The sequence below is a fragment of the Bos javanicus genome, chromosome 13 (assembly GCF_032452875.1).
Source record: "Bos javanicus breed banteng chromosome 13, ARS-OSU_banteng_1.0, whole genome shotgun sequence".
NCBI lineage: Eukaryota > Metazoa > Chordata > Mammalia > Artiodactyla > Bovidae > Bos > Bos javanicus.
Window position 1 is genome coordinate 73615075 of NC_083880.1, and position 27301 is coordinate 73642375.

Sequence of the window (27301 nt, forward strand, 5' to 3'; positions counted from 1 at the left end):
GGTGAGAAAGCAATACACATTCAGTAGAAACCATACTTTAAACTCTGATCTTTTTCTGGGCTGGCGATAGGTAGTCTGGTCTTCTCTCCTGATGCTAGGGCCATGGCAATGAGCCTCGGTTTTCCGTCCACCAGGTGACTGTGAGGGTAAGCAGCTGATAAACTGAAAACCATCTGTTTTTCACTTTCAATACAGTATTAATAAATTACATGAGAGATTCAACACTTTATTATTAAATAGGCCTTGTGTTAGATGATTTTGCCCAACTCTAGGCCAATGTAAGTGTTCTGAGTACATTTAAGGTGGGCTAGAATAGCATCAGGGCTTCTCAACTGGCACTAGTAAAGAATCCACCTACCAATGCAGGAGACATAAGAGATGCAGGTTTGAGCCCCGGAGGAGGAAGTGGCAACCCACTCCAGTGTTCTTGCCTGGAGAATCCCACGGACAGAGGAGACTGGTGGTCTACAGTCTATAGGGTCGCAGAGTCGGACACGACTGAAGCAACTTAGCATGCACGCACACAGGATAGCATCACCAACTCAGTGGACAGGAATTTGAGCAAACTCCAGGGGACAATGGAGGACAGAGGAGCCTGGCATGCTTTAGTCCATGAGGTCGCAAAGAGTCGGATGTGACTTAGTAACTGAACAACAAAGGCTAAGCTACGATGTTTCCCTTGTGGCTCAGCTGATAAAGAATCCACCTGCAATGCGGGAGACCTGGATTCCATCCCTGGGTTGGAAAAATCCCCTGGAGAAGGAAAAGGCTACCTACTCCAGTATTCTTGCCTGGAGAATTCCATGGACTATAACGTCCACGGGGTTGCAAAGAGTCGGACAAGACCGAGTGACTTTCACTTGGTAGGTTAGGTGAATTAAATACATTTTCAACGTTAATTATTTTCAACTTACGATGGATTTATTGGGACATAGCCCGATTGTAGGTCAAGAAAGATGTGTATGTACAATCACTATGTGTATGTGCACACCCTGCCTTCTCCTCACACTAATCATGTGCATGTATTTTCAGAAGGGTCACCTTAAAATGAAGGAATGCAGAGCTGACAGCCACTTTTCAGAAATGGCCAAGCAGTATGAACACTAGTTGTGTGTCTTGTGTGACTTTGTCTAGTTCAAGACACTTAACCTCTTTGTGCCTCAGCTTCCTCTTCTGTAAATGGGGAAAATTGGATCAGTTTCATAAGATGTCATGCTGCTGCTGCTGCTAAGTTGCGTCAGTCGTGTCCGACTCTGTGTGACCCCATAGACGGCAGCCCACGAGGCTCCCCCGTCGCTGGGATTCTCCAGGCAAGAACACTGGAGTGGGTTGCCATTTCCTTCTCCAATGCATGAAAGTGAAGTCGCCCAGTCGTGTCCGACTCTTCGTGACCCCATGGACTGCAGCCCACCAGGCTCCTCCATCCATGGGATTTTCCAGGCAAGAGTACTGGAGTGGGGTGCCATTGCCTTCTCCGAAGATGTCATGAGAAATAAGATAACATGGAACACACTTTCAGCAGTGGCCCAAAGTGAACCAGTTTATATGGACTAGTCGTTGCTATTGTTATTTCAGAAGCACATTTAAAAATTTTTTAATATTTATTTTTGTCGGTATAGGTTCTTATTTGCAGCATGCCGGAGCTTTTGTTGCGGCATGTGGGATCTAGTTCCCAGACCAGGAATCGAAACTGGGCTCCCTGCCTTGGGAACATGGAGTTTTAGCCACTGGACCTCCAGGGAATTCCCCAGAAGCACTTTTAGAGACGATCCAAACACTGCAGGCCTCTTCCAATGTACAGATGAGGAATTTGATGGTCCAGAGGAGGTAAGTGAGAGGGGCTTCCCTGGTGGCTCAGAGAGTAAAGAATCTTCCTGCAGTGCAGGAGACCCGGGTTCGATCCTCGGGTTGGGAAGATTCCTGGAGAAGAGAATGGCTACCCACTCCAGTGTTCTAGCCTGGATAACAGAGGAAGTAAGTGAACTTCCTGTATTTGTTTTCTCTGTTACATAACTGATTACCACAAACATAGCAGGCTGTAACCACACTCTTTATTGTCCCACGGTTTCCATGGGTCAGGAGTCCAGGCACAGCTTGGCTGGGTCGTCTACTGAAGGGCTCCCAAGGCTGTCATCAAGGTGTCAGTCAGGGCTGCAGTCTCTCGGAGGCACATGGTTGCTGGAAAAATTCATGTCCTTGAAGCTGTAGAACTCACGGCAGCTTGCTTGTTCAGGGTCAACAAGAAAGCACCACTCTCTTCAGGAAGGTTCCAGACCCTCTTTTACATAACTTCAACTGTTTTCCTTTAGCCATGGGCTTTATTGTCTGAATATTTGCAACGATTATTCTATACAAAAATTTAATTTCTTACAAAGCTCTGTATTGCACATTGGTAGGTCACTTTGCTCTGCATTTTATGCCACATTTCCATCAAGAAGTTTTTCCCCAAATCACAATCTGCCTGATTGTGGTTGTTCAGGTGCTACGTTGTGTCTGGCTCTTTGTGATGCCGTGAACTGTAGCCTGCCAGGCTCCTCTGTCCATGAGATTTCCCAGGCAAGAATACCGGAATGGGTTGCCATTTCCTTTCCCAGGGTAATCTCCCTTTTTACCAACTCAAAAACTAATTTCGAACCTTTATTACATCTGCAGAACCCCTTCACCTGTGCTGCCCAATGTGACCTTCCCATCCATCATTTTTGGAGATCATGCCCACACTCAAGGGGAGGGAACAGACAGGTCATATTCACTAGGGAGGTAGAAATATTGGGGGCCATCTTGGGATCCTGACCATCTCACTCTCCCAAACCATATAACAGATTATTGGCGAGGAGAAATCTGTTTGGCCTGAAGGCCTCCCCACACCCCAGAAAGGAACTTCTCCGTTTCCATCAAGAAGTATTTCCCCAAGCCACAATGTGCCTCGGAAGACTGGATCATGAACAAAACTGGCCCAATGTTGTCCAACAAGGCTTTGAATCTCCAGTCCAATTCTCAGAAATAATATACCAGTGTCCACTCGGGGTTAGCATTCCAGGTAAATTAACCCCTGTGGAGCTGACCAGCAGTGGGACTGTAAGAACCAGCCTTTCAGATGGTGTCTGAGTGGTCTTGCCTCCTGGCATTCCTACCCTCCTGCAGTCCCGTCACAGTGAACAGGGCGGACTCCTGTGGCCAATGAGATTTAGTAGAAATGACAGTGAGCTTCCGCCTGGCTCTCTTAGATGACTCTCTGGGAAAAGCCACCTGCTTTGACATGGGGATGCTCAAATCAGCCCTCTGGGGGTCATCATGGCAAGGGACTCTTATCAACAGCCAATGCCAACTTGCCAGACGTGCACGTGCACCCCATCTTGGAAATGGATCCTCCAGCCAGTCAAGCTTTCAGAAGACCGCCACTCTGGCCAACAATTTGACTACAATCCCACGAGACCCCAGAGCCACTTAGCTTACTCCTGATCCACGGGAACTACTTTTTGTTGTTTACTCACTCAGTTGTGTCCAACTCTTTGTGACCCCATGGACTGTAGCCTGCCAGGCTCCTCTGTCCATGGGATTTTTCAGGCAAGCATACTGGAGTGGGCTTCCATTTCCTTTTCCAGGGTCTCTTTCCCACCCAGGGCTGGGATCCACATCTCCTACATTGGCAGGCGGATTCTTTAGCACTGAGCCACCAAGGAAGCCCAATGTGGGAACTTTGTGGGATATTTATGTTGCCATAAACTCCTAAGTTTGGGGTAATTTAACACAGTGATAAAAGATACAGGGTCTCTGGAACCCATATCTAACCCAAAAGAAGTGCTCGTGATGAGAATACAGTACCACTTATAGAGCACTTCCTAGGGACCAGGTTCTGACTTACCACCCTGGACGATGCTGGAGACCAAGGCAATGGCTGCTGCTGCTGCTGCTAAGTCGCTTCAGTCGTGTCCGACTCTGTGCGACTCCAGAGATGGCAGCCCACCAGGCTCCCCGGTCCCTGGAATTCTCCAGGCAAGAACACTGGAGTGGGTTGCCATTTCCTTCTCCAATGCATGAAAGTGAAAAGTGAAACTGAAGTTGCTCAGTCGTGTCCGACTCCTAGCGACTCCATGGACTGCAGCCTACCAGGCTCCTCCGTCCATGGGATTTTCCAGGCAAGAGTACTGGAGTGGGTTGCCATTGCCTTCTCCAAGGCAATTGCTAATGAAGCTGAAATCCAAATCTCGGGGTTCTGACCCAATCTCACAGTGTCCAGCCTAGCACTGCCACACTCGACATGTTCCATATCTACTCTATCTGATAGAGTAGCTACCGCCACATGTGGCTCTTGAGCACTTGAAATGTGGCTGGTGCCACTGAGGAACTGAATTTTAATTAATTTTAACTTAAATAGTCGCATGTGACAAACGACCACTGGATTGGATAATGCAGATAAAACAGATGGGAGAGCCTTCTGCAAGATTCCAGTGGTTACGACTCTGAGCTTCCACTGCAGGAGGCATGGATTTGATCCCTGGTCAGGGAAGGTCAGCATACCATGCAGTGCAGTCAAAAAACAAATAACAGATTCCAGTTGCAAGTGCAGAGACACGCTCAAGCTTCATGGGCCTCAGGAGGGATCTGAAACCAGGCTCCCTACTTCAAAGGGAGTGTGGCTTGAAGGGGCCCTGGGTAGCATAAACTCTCAGATGGGCAGTGATGAGAAACTCCAGATCTTGACTGCAAGGGTTCAAATCCCACCTCTACTGTTGGTAAGCAGTGTCTCTTTGGGCATGTTATTTAACTTCTTAGCTACAGTTTCCCCATCTATAAGATGGGACTACTAATAGTATCTACTTTGTTGAATTATTTTGACGATTCAACGGGTACAGGGGTAAAGGACAGAATGGGTTCCTGGCATGCACGTTTGTGATGTGAGGGTTTGCTTCTACTACCAATTTTTCTTTGCATCCTTTCCTTGACCCCAACGAACCAGTGGGCCATGAAGCACCAAAGGAACACCACCGAAGTTCAAGCATGACATGGACTTGGACTCGAAGTCAAGTCCCGGCATGAAGGTTTAGCTCTGCACAGGCAAGCAAAGTTTGGGTTGCCCTCTCGGTAAAAAGGATCTTACCCACCTCAGAAGGGGCTTCCCTGGTGACTCAGATGGTAAAGAATCTGCCTGCAATGCAGGAGACCTGCGTTCGACCCCTGGGTTGGGAAGATCCCCTGGAGAAGGGGATGGTAACCCACTCCAGTATTCTTGACTGGGGTTCCATGGGCAGAGGAGCCTGGCAGGCTACAGTCCATGGGGTCACAAAGAGTAGGACACAACTTAGTGACTAACACTGTAACTGTCACCCACCTCAGGGGGTTGTTATGAGGATCAAGAGAGGTGTCAATGCTATCTGTCCAGAGACCACCAGCTATGATGCCCAGAGGCCAAAGAGGTGACGTGAGTGAAGCAGATGGACAGACTGGCAAAGGAGACAGCCTGCATTAAAGTGGGGACCCGCCTATATGCAACTCCCTATGGTTACCTGAGTTGCCAATTCTTGATTTCTTCCCTTCTCCCCGCAAAAGAAAAACAGGGAATCTGGATTTTTATGTGAAACATCCTCACTTCCATAGTTGGCAAGGAATCCAAGGATTTCTGTGTTTGTTTTTTAAACACGGGGCCGCCTAAACAAATCTCCGAGGTAGGCAGGCTATGGCCGCAGGCCACGGTGTGCACGTTCTGACTTTCTTCCCTCCTTTCCGGGCCCTTTCTTGGCTTCTTATGTATCTCTGCCTTCCGGTGTCTGGCAGCAATTATCTCAGGATCCGCTGAGATCAAGGGAAAGGATGACGTCTGATGAGCTTTGAAATGATGAAGGCAGGCAATCTAGAAAGTACCAGGTTTTATTATCTTTTTATCAAAAAAATCAGTAACAGACAACAATGTGAGGTGCTCACTCCCAACATGGCCAGAGGAAAAGGGACATGGGGGGAGGAAGAGGACCCAGCCAGCTGGGACCCTGGGGTCACAGAAGGGGAGGGAAGCAAGGGTAACTCCCCCCAGTACCCCCATGGGGTCAGGAGATGTGGTCTGGCCAGCCTGAGCCACTAGGCCTCTCCTCTCTGCATAGGATAAGCCCAGAGCCAGGCCCTGATCAGCCCTCCCAGTCCCCCTTTGTCTAGAGGGACAAAGGTCATCCTAACCAGGCTGAGCCTGTGACTTATTAAACCAGTTTAGTTCTCAAGCTGTGCAGGCAACAGATGCCAGTGGGCTCTACTGGTCTGTCTAGTACACCAGCCACCGGCCCCACGTGGCCGCTGAGCACTTGAAATGTGGATTAGTATAACTGAGGAATGAACTTTAACTTCCTGTCATTTTAATTGATTTCAGAGTGGCCGGCACTTGCCATGTTAGATAGCACAGCTCTCCGATCTTCTCTTAAATTTGGAGATCGCAAATGAAGGTACCCCAGCTGGGCTCAAAGCAGAAGCTAGAGAGAAGGTTTCTAGCCCAGTCGGGAGAAGGCACCAAGAAACAGGACCAGAAAAAGGCAAAAATCCACTCAGCCCCACAAACATTCACTCACTCAACCACCCAGCCAACTTCACACAGGAATACATCACACTATTTGCTGAAAAAATATATTTATCTATTTTTCTAGAACCAAGGAAGAATAATAATATATTACATGAAAGAGACACAAATATCCCACCATCCCCTACGTTATAGTTTGGGATCTGCTAAAAAAACAAAACAAAACAAAACAAAACCCTATATTTCAGCAAAAGCTTCTTAGAGGAAGCAGCTTCAGAAAGGGCCAAGGTCATGAGCGGGGAAGTAGGAAGAATTAAAAAAACAAAAGCATGGGGGAAAAAAAAAAGAAAAAAGGCAAAAGAGGGAAAGAAAGGCCCTGTCTGAAGCTATAAATAGTAGTAAAAAAAATTAATAAAAATTATATCTCCAACTCTTGTCTCATTTTCGAGTAACAAAACAAAAACACCATTAAATACAAACTTAGCAGGTACTGTGGAAAGGTGCAGGAGGGCAGAGAAAGCCTTGGTTTCTGTGTACTCTTGCCCAAAGAGAGAGGCTCTGGACAAAGGAATGAACCATTAAAAAAAAAATACCCCACTAAAAATAGACTTAAGAATATTCTACAAGTCTGATTCAGGATGAACTTTCAGCTCCTCTCCCCAAATAAAAAAGGATGACTTCCAAAAGTCACTTGGAAGAGCCTAGAATGGCCCAAGGTGTACCACAGACTCCCGTAGTGTGGCTGCAGATGCCTCTGATGGACACATCTCAAGGTGCAGACAGATGGTTCTGGTTCCTTCTCCCAGCTCCTGGCCAGGGGCCAGGCTGTGGAAGCGGGGCAGGGGGGAAGGCTGGCAGGTGGGGGGCTGACCTCCAGCAGGACTCGTACAATGGCTTAGAAAGACTCTGGATCAGACCTGTTCATACAGGCTCTAAGCTGGGCCTAGATTCTAAATGGGAAGATGAAGAAACAGATCCAACCCCAGACTTGCCTTGAGAAAGGCCAAGTTTAACCCTGTTTTTCTGCTGGGACAGTGGAGGCCCAGAGAATCAAGAGGCAAGCAGGAACAGTAGAAGGTGATGTCTCTTCTGACACTGAAACTGTAATCAGAGCGGGAGATGCCGATAGATCAGGACTGGGCTGCCCTCCCCCTCCCCGAACATCCACCCTTCAAAATCCTTCAGCGTCCCTTCCCCCTAAAGTCCAAGTAGGTGCTCCGGGGGAAGCTTCAGGCGTAGAACTCATTGGTGGGGGCTTTTTTGTAGATGGGTTTCTTGCCCAGGTCGTAGCTGCCCTCATCCTTCTTCTTCATGCGGTACACCAGCAGCAGCACGAGGAAGACGGCGAACAGGATGCCCACGACACCGCCCACGACCAGAGCTGGAGAGGAGAGAGGGGGCAGCGAGGTGAGGGCTGGCGGCCCGTCGGGACCTCGGGGCGCACGGGCCACTTCTGCTCGGTTGCTTCTCTGGCCCCCGGACACCCTCACCATCACGCCCAGGGGCATACTCTGCTGATGCCTTACTGAATTTGATCCTCACCACCTCATTCATGGAAGGGAGTCACTCTAAAGGACTAAAAAAACCACAGAACCAGAGTGACAAAGGCATCCTTCCAACCCACATTGCTGGAGTCCAAAGCCAGGTTCTTTCCCAACACGAGGCCAACTCCCCAGCAACAGCTCAGCCCTGAGCCAGGAAGCAGAAAAATCGCAGGCTGTGGAAATCCCCCTTAGACCTACTTACCCCACAGTCCTTAGCACAGGGAGCTCTCTAGTTGACCTTGCGTGCACACATCCCTATGCAGACCTACACTTATACCCGATCGGGTGTACACACTCTGTACACACGCAGGTATATGCTACTATACACAGTTACAACATGTGCGTGTGTCCACACTCCTATGTTATAAAGAATTACACATGTGGTTTGGGACTTTCTGGTGGTCCTGTGGTTAAGACTCCGTGCTTCCAATGCAAGGGGTACAGGTTTGATCCCTGGTCAGAGAACTAAGATCCCACATGCCAGCTGGTGTGGCAAAAAAAAAACCAAATTATATACGTGATATATGTCCGCACATATGAAGCTCAGTGCTTAAGGCTTACATTCTATTCCTGTCTCTGCCACTTACTGGCAATGGAATCTAAATAATCAAGTTTCTTCATTTCTCTCATTGTAAAATGGAAACAATAGTACCTTTCTTATAGGTTTGTCCCTAGGTTGAAATAAATCAATCCCCTTAAGAGAGCTCAGAATAATGCATAGCATATACTCAATATTCATTAATTGTGACTTTTTGTGGTTTGTATCTGTGTCCCTGCCACCCTGAATTGTTCTGGCACAACAGTGGGTGTTTAATAAATTATTCCATTGGGCTCAGAGAGGAGCAATGGCCAAGAGCAGACGCGAGTTTCTCACATCGGGTAAACGTATATTCTCTGTATGACCCCAGGCACCCTGGAGGGCTCACTCCTGTTTGTTGAGGGGGCAGGGATGTCTCCTAGAATCCTTCCTGTGACAGATTGAGTTCCCTAATTCGGTCTTAGTCTAAGAAGATTAATTTTCCGCCCCTGCACACACTCCAAATCTACGCACAGAATGGGGACGCAGTGGCAGGGGAGCCAAGGAAGGTTCTCTCTTGGCTAAAACAACGAAAAAGCAGCAACACAGTGCCCCCAAGAAATACCAGAGAAAAGACACGGACCATCAGGTATCAACCCCCTTCCCATTTCTTATCGCCTCTCCCTCTGATATCTGTTCTATTAGACCGTTGGTCTGTGCTGGGAGTCCCCAGAAGATCGAGGCCCAAGGACAGTCTCAGAAGTGACTGTGGTCCTGGGTTCCAATGCCAGGTTCACCACTTGTCTGGTCTTGTGCCTTTGGATAAGAGATAAGACTTCTTGGAGCCTCATTTTCCTTATTTGTAAGAGTATAGATAACCATACGTGTCAGATTGGGGTGTTGTGGAGACTCAATGAGGGGGCATGTGAGTCATATGGCACATGGCAAGCACTTGATAAACTCCCAGGGTCCAGGGTGGTTTTTTTTTTTGGCTGTGCTGTGCAGCTTATAGGATCTTAGATCTCCCACCAAGGATAGCACCCATGCCCCCTACAGGGGAAATGCTGAGTCTTAACCGCTGGACCACCAGGGAATTCCACATTCCCGGCGCCCCCAGGTACTGTTTAAAAGCTACCAGAATTGAGGATCTCACCCCAGCTATCTCAACAATATAACTTTTTACATGGAGATCTTGCACATGTGTCATTCTCCATTGGAAGTATTAAGAGATGACTGGTTCTCACTTGTTATGTGACCTAAAGCAAGTGGCTTGCTTTCTCTAGGCCTGAGTCTCCCATGTTTTAAGAAACAGTTACTTGGACTAGATCAGTGGTTTTTACATTTTTCTTTAAAAGCAGTAGAACCACTGTTTGGTGAAAGCAAAACCTTATGCTAATCCCACATCCACCAACTAAAAGTGAAACTCTGTGGGTGAAGAAAGATGGGCCGGGTTTTACCTCGAAAAGACTTCTACCAAATAGTTTGAAATTTATAAGACTAAAAAATCTCCAAGGGCCCTCTAGTTTCCCCACCCCACTCACATCACACAGAAAGTTCAAAGAACACTGACTCAGGGACCTGGAAGCCAGAGTCAGGGCTGAGCTGGGCCTACTGGGGGTTATACCCTGCAAGATGCAGGCAAGATCCTTTATCTGTCCCGGAGGGAGGCAGGACACAGGGCTCTTTCCTTGCACTTCCAGCCTCCTCAGAGCTGCTGGCCCAGCTGGTTGCCAGGAGACAGGAGTAAGCCAGCCTGGACCCATGGTGCCCTCCTCACTAGGCTGGTTCATCCAGACTGGCCCTTGGCCTGTAAAAACCTGGCTAGAGAGGGAGTCCCCTCTGAGAAAGTCCCCAACCCAGTTTTGGAGACCCCCAAAGCTGCTGGGGAAGAAGAGAAAGAGCCAGTTACCACCCCAGCCAAAGGCCCCATAGTCAGGCTAGACAGAGCCATCCTTGAAGTCTCACCCTGGGACACGTCTTTCTCCACATAGAACATTAGTCAGGAAGCCTGTGGCTCCCACTTGAGGCCAAACGTACTCTCTCTAAGTGTTAGTTTCTTAATCTGGCACAGGAAGTTTCCCTGCGGGCTACCTACTACTTGCTATGCTATGCTATGCCATATACTATACTATACGATATACTATGGGCTTCCCTGATAGCTCAGTTGTTAAAGAATCCGCCTGCAATTCAGGAGACCCCAGTTTGATTCTGGGTCGAGCAGATCCACTGGAGAAGGCATAGGCTACCCACTCCAGTATTCTTGGGCTTCCTTTGTGGCTCAACTGGTAAAGAATCCGCTTGCAATGCAGAAGACCCGGATTCGATCCCTGGGTGAGGAAGGTCCCCTGGAGAAAGGAATGGCTACCCACTCCAGTATTCTGGCCTGAGAAATCCCATGAACAGAGGAGACTGGCTGGTTACGGTCCATGGGGTTGCAAAGGGTTGGATGCGACTGAAGGGCTAACACACACACCATCTACCATTGGGAACAGTGCAAACAAACATGTTACAGTCCGCCAAGTTATTTTAGATTCTATTTTTCACAAAGTTATTACACCAACCCAAGGAGGTAGCATGGTGGCCGTTTGCTGACATGAAAACTGAGGCTGGAAAGCGTCTCAGCCAAGGTCACCAGGCTGCCAGGTGACGGTAGGGGGAGGGGAAGCCAGCCCAACTCAAAGGAGCCTCTGGGCTTCAAGGGGAAGTTTTCACGGGAAGTTTAACTTTTAATAATTAACATCCCAGGTGCCAAACCCAGGCTGGGAAAGTGCTTTGTAAATAGAAAAGGATTTACAGCAAGTGAACAACGCAACATCTATTATTTTTTTAGCCTCTGATATGCAGTTCTTGCTCTCGGTCTGCCAGGCTACACACATAGTCAGAGCCACCTCTAAGAGGAAGGGTCATCCTTCAAGGCCCCAGGACACCTAGTGGCTGCAAGGAAGGGGTACCAAATCGCCTAACAGGCTAGAGCAGAGGTTCCCAACCCCTGGGCTGTTACTGGTCAGTGGCCTACTAGGAACCCAGCTGCAGAGCAGGAGGCGAGCAGCAGATGAGCAAGCGAAGTTTCATCTGCTCCCATCACTCACATTACCATCTGAACCATCTCACCCCTACCCCATCCCGTCTGTGGAGAAACCGTCTTCCATGAAACTGGTCCCTGGTGCCAAAAAGGTCGGGGACCACTGGGCCAGAGGCATCCTTGCCTGCAGCACTATCCCTGCCCAAGCCCTCTCCCCTTCCGAGGTATCTTGCGGGAAGCCCGGGACTTTACCTGCCAGCACCTCTGTCCTCTCAAAGATGTTGCTGCCCTGGGCTGTGCTAGACATGGACACCTTGTTGGACACATCTTCGTCCCCATCAAAAGGGGACGACCTCTTGGGGATAACTTCATTCTCTTCCAGTTCCTTGGGTTCGGTGGGAACTCCGCTCCCTGTATTCTCAGGGATGTGGTTATCTATCGGGACCTGGATGGTGGAAAGGAGAAGAGACCAACACTCAGTGTGGTTTGTGGGGAGGAGGATCCAAGGCAGGGGGTAGGGACATTCAGCCAGGCGGGGAATGGTTCTGCCTCTTGCCGGCCAAACCACATGGTCCCAGAGCAGACGTGAGCAACCACCCCTCAACAATCACGCTGTCAAATCCTTACCCTCAACTTTTCTTATGTGTGTTAGTTGCTCAGTTGTGTCCGACTGTTTGCGACTCCATGGACTGCAGCCCACCAGGCTCTTCTGTCCATGGAATTCTCCAGGCAAGAACACTGGAGTGGGTTGCCATTCCCTTCTCCAGGGGATCTTCCCAACCCAGGGATTGAACCTAGGTTTCCTGCATTGCAGGCAGATGCTTTACAATCTGAATCACCAGGGAAGCCCAACGTTTCCAGTAAATCTATCCCCAGTGGGGAATGAATAATGTGACCAAGGGCACAGGGAAGCAGGTGTTCTAGAGTAATATCCCGGAGGGTGGTTTGGCAAAACTGTAGAAACAGTTTGCCCTTCAACGCAGCAGTTTGCCTCTGGGACTCTGTCCTAAGGAGCTAATCAGAGATTTGTGTAAAAGACGCTTGTTAGACTGTTGTTATAGGATGTCAAAAAAATCATAAACCACTTTCCCATAGGTAAGGGCAACTGGGTGAACTCTGATTATGAAGGTTATAAAAATGAATAGGAAAAACAGTGAGTTACATGGGGAAATACTCATGATCACTGTAAGTGAAAAATGCAGTACATAGAACGGTATGTGTAACTTGATATTAATGTTGGGAAATACCTAGAAATGCACACAAAAATGAGGCTGGAAGGGCTTCCTTGGGGGTCCAGTGGTTAAGATTCCGAGCTCCCAAGGCAGGGGGCCCCGAGTGTGATCCCTGGTCAGGGAGCTAGATCCTACCTACTGCAACTAAAGATCCCGCGTGATCCCAAGTGCCACAACCGGGATCCAGCACAGTCAGATAAATAAATGAAATAACAATTAAAAAAGCAAAAGAGAGTGGAAACACATGCAAGTGTTTATCACTTAGTGATTATCCCTACAGAGAAAAAGGTCTACCTGTGACCCTTAGCTGTGCCTGTCCCAAGAGTTCAGGGCCACAGATAAAAGCCTTTTTACAGAATGAGGTCAGACTCGAATTTATTCTGCTTGTCTCAACACGTGCTGAGAAAAGGAGAGGCCAAAGTGAGGAGCTACTTACCAAGGGGTGCATCACTTCTGGGAAGATCCGGATGTCCTCTGAGTCATCTGTAAGGTCAGAAAGGCTGTGTGAATGTAAAGTCAGTCACCCCCAGGTTGATGACCCCTACAGCCATGGCTGGTGGGAGTTCTAATTCACAATTGGCCCTCAAGTGCTCAACAGGTAACAAGCATATGTCCGGCATATGTCTGGCAGGTGATCATTCCCACCCCAGCCTCAGTCATCTCCTCTGTAAAATGGAGCTCCTGAGACCTGCCTCCCTGGTTCTTTCATGTGAATGTTGAGCCGGTCACTGGGCAGGTGCTCTGTCAGCTCTAAACTCTTGCTCATTATAGATCCCAGAACCAAGAACATCACCCAGGAGAGGTTAGAAATGTAGAATTTCAGGGGCCACTAAATCAAAATCTGGATTTTAACAAGATTCCCAGGAGATTCATTGGAGAAGACTCTAGATTGCAACAGTAAATGTTAGAAATTCCAATATGAATGTATTTACTGAGAACGCGTAAGTGCCCAGGGCTTTTAACTCAGTCTAATCACCACCACACGTACAGTCGCTTCTATTCCTACATTACAGATTAGGACACGGAGGCTCAGAGGTCACAGAGCGGCAGTCTGAACTCAGGATTATGTGGCTCCAGAACTCAAACTTCAGATAGTTACACCACCCCACACAGAGGAGGGAGGCTTTTCAGTAGCTCTGTCTAGCCTGGCAGCCAGGGCCAGGAAGTGACCAAGAAAGACGCGGGCCCCTGGCCCTGCCCCAGAAGGCCCCTTCACGATTCCCAATCCCAACCTTGCAGAAGCAGGGGCTGGTTCTCGGTTCCCACCCACAGCTCTCCCCACCCCGCCCCCAGGCTCCTGAGAGCTCCCTTTGCTTTTCAAAGGAAGGAAAACAGGCCACAGTTCAGTTCTCTTCCCAACGCCCACTCCCACCCAATCCTGTCCAAAGGCGGACAGGTTTGGGCTGGTTTTCCACTACAAATGGACTCGGAGCAACAATCAGCTTGCCTGGAAAGGGTCTCAGGGGTGGGTTGATCCGGTGACTTTTGTTTCCCCCACCTTTTTTTAACGGGGAGGGACACAATAGGAAAATTCAAACCCCAAAGTGGGGTCACCCTTGTAAAAGACAAGTTCTCTGCAGCCTTGAGCCCCAGGCCGGCCCCCTACTTCCTCTGTACCTAGATCTCCAGAGCCAGACAGCTCAAAGTCATCGGATTCCTGCCCGGGCCCCCCGACGTCCTCGTCATCTGGTAAGTCTCCGGAAAAGTATCGGCTTTCTAGGAGGTCTTGAGGGTCGATGACCTCAGTTTCTCGGATCTAGGGTGAAAACAGGAGACACATCAACAGTAGCTCCCCTGCCAATGCTCTTTAGCAGCCCCCGAACTCTGCAAGGCAGTGAAGCGAGTGTTTAGAAAGGGAGCTGGGGTGCTGGAAGGGATCAGGCTAGTGCCAAACTTGCTGTGTGACCTCAGACAAAACCCTTTCCCATTCTGGGCTAATAAAAATAATGAAGGTAGCATCATCAGAATATAAATATGCTAGGTACCCTATACTGAGCACTTGCTATAGGCCAGGACCTGCTCTTAATAACTCTAAAGAGGACCTGCTCTTAATAACTCTAAAGACCAGTCTTCACCTCTGTTTTACAACCGAGGAAACTGGGCCCTGAAGACATTAAGTCATTTTCTTTGGGTGACTCGTGGGAGCAGACGGAGTGAAGACTGACTTCAGAGCCAGCGTTCCCAGTCCACGCTCCGGGGTGCTCTGATGCTGTCACTGATGATTCACCCACGGCAGGGAGAGGGCCGCTGGCTCTGGTTTTGCCCTGACCCGGACATCTTTCCCAGCTGAGTCAGACCAGGCTGGGACAGGCAAGGCTGGCTCACTCACGTCCCAGGACAGCCTCGGGTCAGGGCGCTGCCCGGAACCCGGTGAGTCACGTGTACGTGAGCACACTCGTGTCTACAGCCTTCCAGACATCTCCCACGGAGCCATGCTGCAGCCGTGTGGTGTGGAGCCCCGTCCCTGCTCTCATGAACTATCCACTCCAGCACTCCTAAGTACCCCTCTGCTGCCACGTATGGGGGCCCCAGCCATCCCCAGCTAGAATCTCAGGTCCACCGCCGCTGAGAAGCTTTCACAAGGAAAGTATGAAAGATCCAGGAAGGCAGAGCTGGCCCCAGGACCTGTAGAACATCAGCCACCGAGCTCCTAGAGAGTCAAAAATACTTGGGATTCACACCACCCTCCCAGCTAGCTTCTGGGCTGAGGCTCTGTCTGCCCACAAGAACAGCAGCCCCAGGGCAAAGTTCATTCTTTCACTAATGAACTCAAACATTCAAGTGCCTACCATTTCCCAGAAGAGTCAGGGTGGCAAATTAGGTCAATACAAACCCTCTGCCCCAAACATTCTTCTTCCCCCCAACCCCCTAATTGCAGGAGGTGTGGATGGGGGCGGGGTCTGCTCAGAACCACGGAACACCAGCTGGAGGCCAGGGAGGTCCTGCCCTCCCATTTCACAGAAAGGGAAAGAATCTAAGCCCTCCTACAGCGACTTGCCTAAGGTCACACGGTGAGTCAGCTACACACTCAGAGAAAAGAGGCCAGGCTCTGTTTCTGACTGCCCCACGCTGTCCTCCACCCAGCGGAGACCTACCAGTGACACAGAGCCGGCCTGGAAAGGAACATCCGTCCCTAAGACAAGGTTACCCTCTGTGGGAGAGGCCCAGGCTTCCGGGGAGAGGTGGGTGGAAGCAGACTTTTGGGTCTCCTTCCACTCTTGTCTGTCTGTCTGTGTGGGGCAGCTGGATTCCCGGGAGGGAGGTCAGGCTGGGAGGGAGATTTCTCCCCTCCCACCACGGAAGGGAGAATCTCCGCTGAACGCCTGGTACACATGGGGGTGGGGAGCGAGAAAGGGTTAAGCCCTGGTGAGGGATGACTTCATGACTCGGGAATCAGGAGCTGGGGAGCTGCTGGCGCTGGAATTCCAGCCCCCACACAGCCCCGTGCCTGTGGCTTTAGTTTGGCAGCTCCAGAAAATGGCTCCTCTGTGGTTGCGCAAGCTGCCTGCACCTAGGGCGGGGTCCCTGGGCTCCCATCCGCACCTCCTGCTGCAAATTCCCCCAGGGGAGGCGGGAGGGGTGGGGGGCAGAATCGGAAACATCAGGATCTAGGCAGCTTACCAAACTAAGCACTTAGCTTGAAGCAGGTCCTCCTCATAGCTCTTATTTGCTGAAACACTGGGCAGGGAGAGGGTTGAGGGGATGCTCAGAAAATTGAAGTCGCTCGCTCAAGATCACCCAGGCAGAAAGTGGCCACTCTGGACCAGAACCCAGGCATAGGTCACCCGAGCTTTTAGCCACATATATATCAACACACCCATAAACACACGGGCACACGGAGTGTCCGCCTACCTCCGCCAGGACGGAGCCTTGTCAGGTGGAGGTCAAACTCAGCCCAGGAGGGAAAGAAGGTAGTTTGGCCACTTGCATATGGAGCCTAGAGACCAGTCAGAGCTCCAAGTACTCAAGACGGGGGCTGGGGTCCTGACACTGGGCTGTTTTAGGCTGGGCCCTTCCCCTACCTCCGCATCCCCAAGAGCCACGGCTGTTTATTTATGGATCCTGCCTTTCTCTTAGTGGGTGAAAGTACTGAGGTACTGAGTACTGAGGGTGAAAACCACCCCTGGGATTAGCACGTTGATTGGCTGTGATTGGTAGTGGCTATCTCTGTTTTACATCAGGAAATAAAGACCAAGTCAGAACAAAACTCGGACTGAAATCTAGATCGATTCCCAGTTCAGCCACCTTGACGGTCACCGGGTCATCCCTAACTCTTCATTATTTTAAATCTATTTTTTAATTGGGGGAAAATTACTTCACAATGTTGTGCTGGTTTCTGCCATCTAACAATGCGAATCAGCCATAATTATACATATATCTCCTCCCTCTGAGTCTCCCTCCCTTCCCCAATTACAACGCTTCATTTTTATACCAGGTTCCTGGAGAGCATAAATGACTTTACTTAAGGTCATGCCAAGAATGGTTCAGATCCCGTCAGATCTCATCACACAAGGATTAGATCCCATCGGGTACCCATCCTGGCTCTGAAAGCACAGGGCTTGGGACCTCCCTGGTGGTCCAGTGCTTCCATTGCAGGGGGCAGTGGTTTGATCCTTGGTCAGGAAGAAAGATCCTGCATGCCTCGCGGCTCGCGAATAAATAAAATCAATCCTTCTCCAACTCCAGAAGTGGTCCTACTCTGCCCAAGACGCCTGACAAGAGAGAAATTCCCTAGAGTGCAGGAGCCCTAAGACTACGCCAGCAAGGTGAAACCATGCTCCCTGGGATTGTGGGCAAGCGTCCCTTTACATGTGTGTGGGTGGAGGCTATGTACCAACAGCCCTCCCTTCCCCCACCCTCTTTTCAGACTAGGCCCATTCAGTCTGGGGTGACTTTGAAGAACCAGGCCACCCAGCAGCCAGGCCCCACCCTGACCAGAGAGGGACCCCACCCTGCTCTTGGCTCACCCCATCATTACCTGGGGAGCGGGTATCCACACGTGTGTGCACGCACAGGCACCCTCTCTGGGCCCTCAGGTCTCTCTGTATCTTTGTCTTACTCGTGCACACACAACAGCAATCAAGAACTGAATAAGCAGACCCTGGCGGGCACCTGGACGCTTCCTTAGACTCTCCATAGAAAAGAGGAAGGGTAGGATTTCCCCGGTGGTCCAGTGGCTAAGACTCTGCGCTCCCAATGCAGGGGGCTCAGGTTCAACCCCTGGTCAGGGAACTTTATGTCACAACTCAGAGCTGGCATGCCACAACTAAAGATCCTGCAGGACACAGCAAAGATTGAAGATCCCACATGCCACAACTAAGAGCGGATGCAGCCAAATAAACAAAAAAAGGGTAGGTGTATTTTGTGCTATTGAGACTAACGCCTACCAACAGAAGGTAGCTGAGGCCCTAGCCCAACCATCTCATTTTATTACCCAGCAAACAGATGAAAAGATAAGCACCCTTGCCAAGGTCACCGAAGCAGAACTGGACTTAGAACCTAGGTCTCTTAAAAACAACAACATTAAAAGAACCTAGGTCTCTGGGCTCCTAGGCTAGACTTGTCTTCCTTTCCCACTTCTAGGTCTTCTCTAGAAGTCCTACTCATAGACACACAACAGAAATCAACATCTGAACAAGCAGGCCCTGGTGGGCAACTGGGGTTGGGGCTGGATGCTTTCCTGTAGAGGTTTCAGGGCATGGCAAAACAATCCAGTATTCTTGCCTGGAGAATCCCATGGACAGAGGAGCCTGGTGGGCTATAGTCCATGGGGTTGCAGAGTCTGACACAACTGAAGTGACTGATCACGCGTGCAGAGGTCTCAACAAATCCACGGGCAGCTGCGGCCACTCCAGTTGTAACCCCCATCCAGTCCTGAGGTGATGGGCATGAAGCTAGGAAAGTCACCAACCCTATTGCAAAGTCTTACAGCTTCAGTCACCCAGGAGAAGCACAGGGGCTGGGGTCCTCGACACGCTGGGCACCATGCTTGGTTTCTTCCATCAGAGCTCATTTGATTGGCAAAACAGCCTGGTGAGGTGCTCTACCCATGTGGCCGGAAAGTGACTTTCCCTTGAGTCACTTGTGTGAAGTCACTCAGCTAGAAAGCAACAGACCTGGGATTCAAACTGAGATCTTTCTCGAGACTGAGTCTTCGCCAGAGCCAGACTTCTCACTGCCACCCACGCTACCCCTCTCCACCTCATTGCCACCATCCACAGCACCCGCTGCCAGGCCAGGGCTCCAGGGCACCCCTTCCCTTGGCCAGGGAGTCAACAGAGGTAAAAGTGATATTGCTCAAACGAAAGAAGAGGAACTTTGGCTGGGGCATTGGGGAGAAGTTCAGGGTCAGAGCTTGCTTAACTGTGAACTGGTGGGAGGCAGAGAGGGGAGTCTCCCCTGCCTGTCTCTTCCCCAGAGGAGGAAGTGACCCCCAGGGGTCAGGGACACGCTTCTTCTGGGGCGGGGGGTGAGATGAGAAGGACAACTGGGCAAGTTAAATTCTGGAAGAAGTAGGAATGCTGAGGACCCTGGGCCCTAACTGCTGAACGCAGCAGAGGGGTCCTGGCAGGAGATCTCCAGAAGGGGCCACTGATAAGGCACGATGGTCCTCCCCCACCGTCCTTCAGAAAGGTTTGATGTCCCCCGGAATGAGCAAAACCTGGCTGCCTCAATCTGGACTCAGCATCCTGGCAGAAATGGAAAGATCTACCACCAGCCTGGGGACCTGTAAAAGCAGCTCCAATAGCAAACCACAGCCCTGCTGCTCCCTCACGATACGAGCCTGGGCGTTTATTTCACATCTTGAAGCCTCAGTTTCCTCTTTTTGTCACCAAGGCTAGTAAGTACCACCTTGCAGGAGGATGAGATGAAGTGAAATGCATTAGGGGTATGCAAGGGACACGGCACATGGCCTGGTACACAGCAGGTGCTCAAGGAGTAGCAGCTATTATTAACCCCCATCTGCGTTCTTTCCAGCTCAGGGGATTAGTGCTCAAAGGGTCAGAGACTTGAGAAAAGTCATACAAGTAGTTGCATTGCTGGAAAGAGGGTGCTGCGTGGACGGGGAGGTGCTTTGCAAACTGTGAAGGGTCATGCCCTATAAAACGTATTTCTTGTGCTTCTGAGACCAGAGACTTAATCAACAGCCAATCAAGCCCCTTGAGAATGTGGAAGAGAGAAAGGTCCAGAGATGAGCAGAGATCTGTGCAAGCTCCCACAGCTTGGAGCACCTGTTCTAAGCAGAGAGGCAGAGGAGAAACCACTGTACTTTTCCAAAAGAGAAAATGGCAGTGACCAGAGACACTTGAAACTCAACTGAGCCCCTGAGTCCCCAGAGTATTTCCTGACCTGCCTTGAGGATGAACAAAGTATCTGGGAGACCAGAAGATACCACCCACCACCAATACAGGATCTGGTGTACTGGTCCAGGAAGGGTTAAAGCCAGGTCTGGGGATGGGAGTCGGGGTGGGGTGGGGTTCAAATGTCCGCCCTGCCCACTCCAAGGTTGGGTTACTCCAAACACAATCGCTCAGGAGAGAAGCCAGGCCTGGCACTGCCAGTGGCTTTTTCACCAATCCCCCCTCCCCCAACCCAGGGCAGCCCATTCCCAGAGCCAGGGCTCCAGGACGGAGGGACACCAGCTGCTGGTGGGAAGGGTTAGGGTCAGGGAAACTTCTAGAGCCTTTGGACATCTCCCTGCCAGAGGCTGATGCCGTGGCATCCTCGTCACTAACAGCCTGATGATCTTGGGAGATTCCTTCTCGGAGCCTCGGTTTCCCCACCTATACAAGACGGTTCTCAAACAGACAAGCCTTCCTCTGTCTGCAGGCCTGGTAACCAAGCTGGGCACTGTTCTGATTACCGGTGGAGACGGCCGGGGAGGGGGCTGGCTCCCTCAGGGGCCGAAGAGACAGAGGTGCATTGAAGCCGGGCTTGTAATCTAGCGCGGATCCCAGGTCCCCGCTGGATCTGAGGCGGCCCGTAAACAAGCCTCCCGTGTTCTCTAGAGCCAAGCCGATATCTCCTGTCTCGGCCAATTAGGTCCGCCCTGGGTGCTGGCTTCCTGCCCCTTCCCAGCCTCCCCACCGCCTCTCAGGGAAGCCACTGCTCCCGATCGGGTCAGCCTGTCCCACAGACATCTCCTGGCCAGGCTTCCCCAGGGCCAGGAGTGTCCCAGCCGTTGGTCACCCCTGCCCCCACGCCCCGAGGTGGACTAGTACAGCCAGTCCCCACAGGCCGGGCTCCACCGAGTCACTCTTTCCACACATACCAGCCGATCCCTGCCTCCCCTTTCCATTACCCCAGGTGTCACCTGACTAGCAGCCCCTGCCACTGTGCCAGACAAAACTGGGGCAGCCGAGCTCGGGGCCCGAAGGAGGGGGAGGGGAGGCGCAGAGTAAGGCAGCGGGGAGGGGGCGCTGACTGCCAGGGCCTGACCCAGGGCGGGCCCAAGGAAGGCTGAAGCTGGAAAGAGCTGATCAGATCGCAGAGTGATCTTCTGGGGACGCCTGGAGCCCTACGAGAGGCAGGAAAAGTTCTGAACCCTAAGAACCACAACCACTGGTTCTTATTTTTCAACCTGCACCCAGACACTGCCTCCTCAAGCCACCCAGGTTAAGAACTCTTGTCTAGCCGCTAATAATAAACTAAACTTAAGCCAGACCTTTACTCAGAAGTTTGCCAAACGCCCGTGATGGCCCGGGAGTGACACACGTGTTTGCTAAAGGACGCTGGGGCTCACACCGGCCCAGTGACTTATTAACTAACTTGTGTGTCCCGGACTGAGCCGCAGAGCTGGGTTTCTCTGACTGTGAAACGTACCCATTTTCCAGTCATCTCGCCTCCCAGGGACAGGGCCCGGAGGGGATGTGCCCAAAGGTCACCCATGAGTTAATAACAAACCCGACCAAGAAGTCAGGTTTATTGAACTCAGGGTTAAATTAAGCTCCAACTGTTGACACATGCCTTCCCCAAACTCCCTAGGCATCAGGAGGTGAAAACATCTGAAAACTGGCTTTCCAGAACACTGTATCTTTTCTATCCACCATCGCACCCCCTCCCCCACCAAACACTGGGTTTTTTTTTTTTTTTTTTGCAATTCCCTTGGCCTCCGGACTGGAAACAACTCCAGCCCTCCTCTGACAGGACAACGCTCAGCCAGGACCGAGCACGTCCCAAGAGGTTCCCAGCCCCCTGTCCCTTCTCCCTCCTGGCTGAAAATTGCTCAACAGGGGGGTTCCCACTGATCCCTGCAGGAGGGGTGTGGCAGTCAGGAACTGGTTCTTGTTTAAATATCAACCCATCCAGTAATTAGCAAAGGGCCCACTTCTAAGACAAACAAATAGGAGATTTGGGTTCCATCAGCCAGCCCCACCCTAGACTCCTCCCCACCCACCTTGCAGCTGTTGGGAGGAGGGGAGAGAGCTTTCCAAGGGGCCTCTGGGGGTGGGATCCTCAAAAGGAAAGGACCATCTGGCATCAGGGCGGCCTGGGCAAAGCTGGGAACCGTGGCTAAGAACGCCTCCCGTTTACCAGGCCAGATTCTAAGAGCTTCAGTTGCAGCCTTGTTATCTCCAACAAGGCTCTCTACAATCCCGTTCTTACAGACCAGAGAGCTGAGGTCCCAAGCCACGGAGCTAGTAAGAGGGGGGCCTTCACAGCTCTGGAGTCAGGTCTACTTAACTCCAAATCAGTGTTCCAAAGCCCTCCGGCCAACAGCCAATCCCAAGAAGAGGGCGTCAGAGAATTCTGGGGTCAGGTCAAGTCTGGACTATACTATGCTCCATAAACTCAGACCAATTGCAACCTCAGTTTTGCTTTAAGGCTAGGGGCAGAGCACTACACTCTCTGCAGAGGTCTCTCTCTCTATATATATTGTTTTAAGTAACTTTTAAAAAATTGAAGTATAGTTGATTTACAATGTATTAATTTCTGCTGTACAGAAAAGTGATTCAGTTAAACACATATATATATTTTAATATTCTTTTCCATTATGATTTATCACAGGATGTTGAATATAGTTCCCTGTGCTATACAGGAGGCTTTTATTGGTTATCCATTCTATGTATCATAGTTTGCACCTGCTAACCCCAAATTCCCAATCCATCCCTTCCCCCGCTCCCTCTTCCCACCTTGGCAACCACAAGTCTTGCAGAGGACAATTTGGAGAACTGGCTGAACTCTACCCTGTCAGAGTCCACAGCTGGGCAAGGGCCTGTGAGGGTCCGGGGCCTAGGGCTCGTATTTTCTGTGTTTCTCTTCAAGGCCCTGGACACTGGCTTGACTATCCTTAACAGCCCCTAAAGGGGGTGCCAATTCCAACATCCCCAGGAGGCTGAAAGGAAATGGGGGTGACTCAGGCAGGCCAGCTACGGCTCTCCTCCAGTGACTCACAGAGTCCTGTCCAGCCCCTTCCCCCAATTTTAAGTAGTCACTTGAAAATCACACCCACCAGTCTGGGAGGCCTCGGAGAGCTAGCAGCCAACTCCTCCCTAGAAGGAACTGGGGCGCGAAGCCCAGCCAGGCTCCCCCAGTCCCTCATTCAGGCCGGGTCAGCACTCCTAGTCCTTGGAAAAGCCTTCTGTTTCCAGGAGCTGGCGATGGCAGGAGCTGAATGTCTCCACCACCCACCTCCCCAATGTCGCTTCTCCTGTAGGCTCTTTACCAAGGAGGCTGAGAAAGCGCTCCCTGTTCCCCACTAGAAAGGACCTACAAGAGGGTTTTGGAGGCTTCTAGACTTGGGGACACTGAGACCCAGAGGGCATGGGTGCTTAAGGTCAACTAGCGATTCAGAAGGAGGGACCCAAGGCATCTATCTGCCTTCAAAGCCAGCCAACTTCCTCATGTGCAATGTTCTCTGAGGACCTGCAAATCAGACAGCCTGTGTGACCTGTCAGACCTGGTTCAGACCTTGGCAGGCCCCTCCATTCCTCTGAGCATCACTTTCCTGTAAAAGTGAAGCTAGTAATACCTACGATACCTACCTCACAGTATCACGGGAAGCATCTGTATCAGTAATAAACAACCTCAGTGCGCCTTTTAGCGTGAAGTTACAAGAACACATTTATTTGTTCATTCATACAGACATTTCCGGGCCAGGTATTTCACTGAAAATCCACAGAGCAGAGTTCCTGTGTGCATGGGTGGAAGGGGGGTAGGGGATGAGGGCTCAGAATTTGATGGAAGATGTTAATGCTCCTTGTGAATCATAAGCCTCTTCAAGGCAGTGAATGCCTTAGATGTCTTTATGGTTCCCACTGCCCTTTCAAAGAATAGGTACTTAATTATTAATAGACTATCCAAGCTGGAAAGGGCTGTCTATTCAGTTCAAATTCCATTTTACAGATGGGGGATGTCAACCCAGAGAGAGAAAGAGACCCAATCTCACACCCTCCAAAGTAAAGCTCAAATATTTTCCTATCACAGCTCTCTGAGCTTCTAAGAATTCCAAAGGGCTCTCTTTGGCCACTTAAGGGTCCTAGACCCCCCTGGGCTTCCGTTCCTAACCCTACTTCTGTGCAATCAAGGAGAAACCTTTCAAGAAGACCAGAAAGGTCTCTTAGCTGAAGTACACGGGGTGGTGGGGGACACTTCCAGAAGTGACTGGGCCAGGTGCCATGTCTATGCCCCTGGGCAGCAACACCGCTGGAGGGGGCGGGTGGTGGGGGTCCCGTGGCAGCTCCCAAAACAAGGCTGTCTTTAATTGGCCAAGGAGGGAGTGGTAGGAAGGTAGATCAGGGGAATGCTTCCAGCTGGACAGGAAGAACTGGTTTAGGCCCGCAAGCCCCGCCAAACACAGAAGAGGCTGTGGCTCAGGCTGGGTTCCCTTCCCAAAACCTGTGGCACCGAGGGGGACATGGTGGGTGGCAGGGGGCAGACCCAAAATTTGCAAAGTGGTCCCAACAGCACTATTGGAGGGGGACGACAGGACAGAGATTCTCACGGCCTGGGAGCTCTCTGCTACCCAAAGATGGTACCACGTTACCACTTGTAAAGTGGGCATGATATAATCCCCACATGCTAGGCCTTTCATGAGACTAAAACACACCAGGACTTGGTCTACGGAGAGCACTCCATAAATGACAGCTGTTAGCAGCCCCACCCTTCTCCCTGGCCCTCAGTTTTCTCTGCAAAAAAAGGAAAGGGCTGACCACCAGATCATCTCTGTGGTCTAATCCAACCGTGACTAGGTCTGATTTTTCCATCTACAGCCCTGGGAGGAAAGGCACTGAGAGGGGAGATAAAAGGGGAAGCCCTGTGACCCAGTTCGAGGTGGAAGACCTTGTAACATTAGCCAAGAAGGGAGTGCTGAGGTCAGGGTGGGAGAGACGGACACCTCTCTCAGGAAGCAGCTGCCCAGGGCTCACTTCTCCTGCAGCTCAGGGGTCACCACCTGCCCTCCCCCAAACCACATCCTTCTGACGGCCCCCAGGGCACAGCTGCCTGCCTCTCTCGCCACACGCCACCCCCGCCCCCCACCTTCAGGCTCGGCAACCCCTGAGCCAAGACTGACATGTGACTGCCCATGCAGTGACCTTTCAACCTCCAGGGTCTTTTCCCTTTTCCCCAGTCCACACAGGCCGGTGGGAAGCGCCACGCTGTTTCTTTGGAAACCTCCATCACTGTGACACCAACACATCCTTCAGGGCCTAGTTTAGAGCGCTGCATTAGGGAGCAGCAGGCTTGGGTTCGAGTCCTGATTCAGCCATTCATCTTTTGACAAGCTTGTGCCTCTTAGTTTGGTGAGGTCATCACCTTACTTGGGGCCTCGGTTTCCTTCTCCCTCGAATTCTCGGTGGCTGGCCGGCCCCAAATCTTTATCTACTCTTTATCTACTCTAAACTAGTTTTGAGGATGGCACAGAACTGCAGCCACTCAGAGTGGCATCAGACTACACATCAGGATAGGAGCAAAAGATTAAAAAAGGGATGTGGAGGCCTGGCTGCCTCATTTGCATCTGACTCAGCCCCTTATCAGCTGTGTGACCTTGGGCAGGTTGGTTAACCTCTCTAGCCTCAGGACGAGTTTAAAACAGTAAACACAAGGGCTGAACTAAACTAGTTGATAGAGCCATTACAACAGCTATCAGAAAGCTATTAGAACAGTTCCATAAGCACTGAAGGCTTGCTGTCATCACTCAGGGCTGCAACAGTTATCTGGGGGCTGGCGAGGAAGGGGGTCCTGGGGAGGGGAGGGGGAGTATAGCTCAGGGTCTCAAATGAAGCCTGCCAGGCAGAAAGGACTTATTCTAAGTCATCCCAGAGAAATGGGAGCCCCACTGAGAACTGATATTAAGATTAAATGCCACTTGCTCTTCCCAAAACAGAGGTTTAAGGGTACCAAAGAGACCAGGCTTGTTGGGGGGCAGGGTCAGACAGCCTCTCTCAGAAATTTCTGTGGCCCAGTTTCCCAGAGGAGATGGCCTCCCTCCTTCCCAACTGACCATTGGGATGAATGGAGCTTCTGGTGGGCCCAGGGCTTTGGACACTATGACAGGGACCTGTTAAGTGGGGAGACCAGTAAAGAACCAGTAAGGAGGTTATTCAAGGCTAACAGAGACCTTCTCTTCCCCCAGTCCCCCTTCACCCCACCCAAAGGTGAGTGCTTTGGGTTTTCCCAGCAGTCAGATCAGTGGAAATAAACGCTCTTCTGGCAGAAAGCAGAGGCTCAACTCTGGCGAAGTTCTGAGCCTACACAGTCCCTCCAGTCTGCCCCGTTAAGATCAGAGTCCCAGCTTTGTGCTGACCCTATAGAAGCACTGCTCACCTCCCATCCCAGTCCCCCAGACGCTTTGGGACTCAGAAGAGGGCAGGGCCGTGCCCAAAGTCATAGGCCACTGGCAGGGCTGAGGCCAAACCTGAGGTCAGGGCTCAGTCCTCTCTCCCTGTGCGTGAAACAAGGCCCCTCAGAATCCTGCACCCCTCCCCCTATCGAGTACACGCAGCCCCCCTTCATGTCGAGGCCATCTCGGATTCTGGAGGGCGCGGAGGGGATCAGGGCGCGAGCCTGCCCTGGGATCACCGGGGAAGGGGCGAGACGGTGAGGGGAGGCGAGGTGACACCCGCTTAGTCACGTCCGAGCCTGGAGCCCGCGGCGGGGCTGAGGCCAGGGGGGAGGCGAGAAGCGCAACAGGCTGGGGGCGCACCGTGCGCGGAGGGGTCACCCCACTCCTCGCCCCGGAGCCTCCCTGGGACCCCAGGGCAAAGTTTCCAACAAAGTTTCCCTGGTCTAGTTGGGGACGGCACACTCCCCCGATTGCCCGCCCCTGGACCCCTCCGTAGGATCCCAGAACAAAGACGATACCGGTCCGCCACCCCGCCCCCCGACCCCCACTCGGGGATCTTCAAGCACCTACCGACTCGGCGGCGGCGGCGGGGACGCCCACGAGGAGCAGCAGCAGCGCGAGCAGGCGGGCGGGGGCCATCGTACCACGGTCCGCAGAGGGCGCGCAGGCGGGTGGCCAGGGCTGGCGCGCGTCCCTTCTTATAG

The 27301-nt window shown here is 51.3% G+C and overlaps 1 protein-coding gene across 1 annotated transcript; it reads right to left on the minus strand.

The window, feature by feature from the left end:
• Positions 1–5849: 5849 nt before the first annotated feature.
• SDC4 (syndecan 4) lies at positions 5850–27301 on the minus strand. The gene is made up of 5 exons (XM_061437715.1): positions 27168–27301; positions 14429–14567; positions 13248–13294; positions 11832–12024; positions 5850–7877 (listed from the first exon to the last, which is right to left on the minus strand). Exons 1-5 carry the CDS (start codon positions 27234–27236, stop codon positions 7726–7728), a joined length of 600 nt encoding a protein of 199 aa, XP_061293699.1. The 5' UTR covers positions 27237–27301; the 3' UTR covers positions 5850–7725.

Bases quoted from the DNA above. Each gene is read 5' to 3' on its own strand.
- SDC4 (XM_061437715.1), bottom strand. From the start codon at position 27,236: ATGGCCCCCGCCCGCCTGCTCGCGCTGCTGCTGCTCCTCGTGGGCGTC. The intron at 14,568-27,167 runs GTAGGTGCTTGA...TTTTCACCCTAG, and splicing joins CCGCCGCCGCCGCCGAGTCG to ATCCGAGAAACTGAGGTCAT. The intron at 7,878-11,831 runs GTAAAGTCCCGG...TCTCCTCTCCAG, and splicing joins GAGGACAGAGGTGCTGGCAG to CTCTGGTCGTGGGCGGTGTC.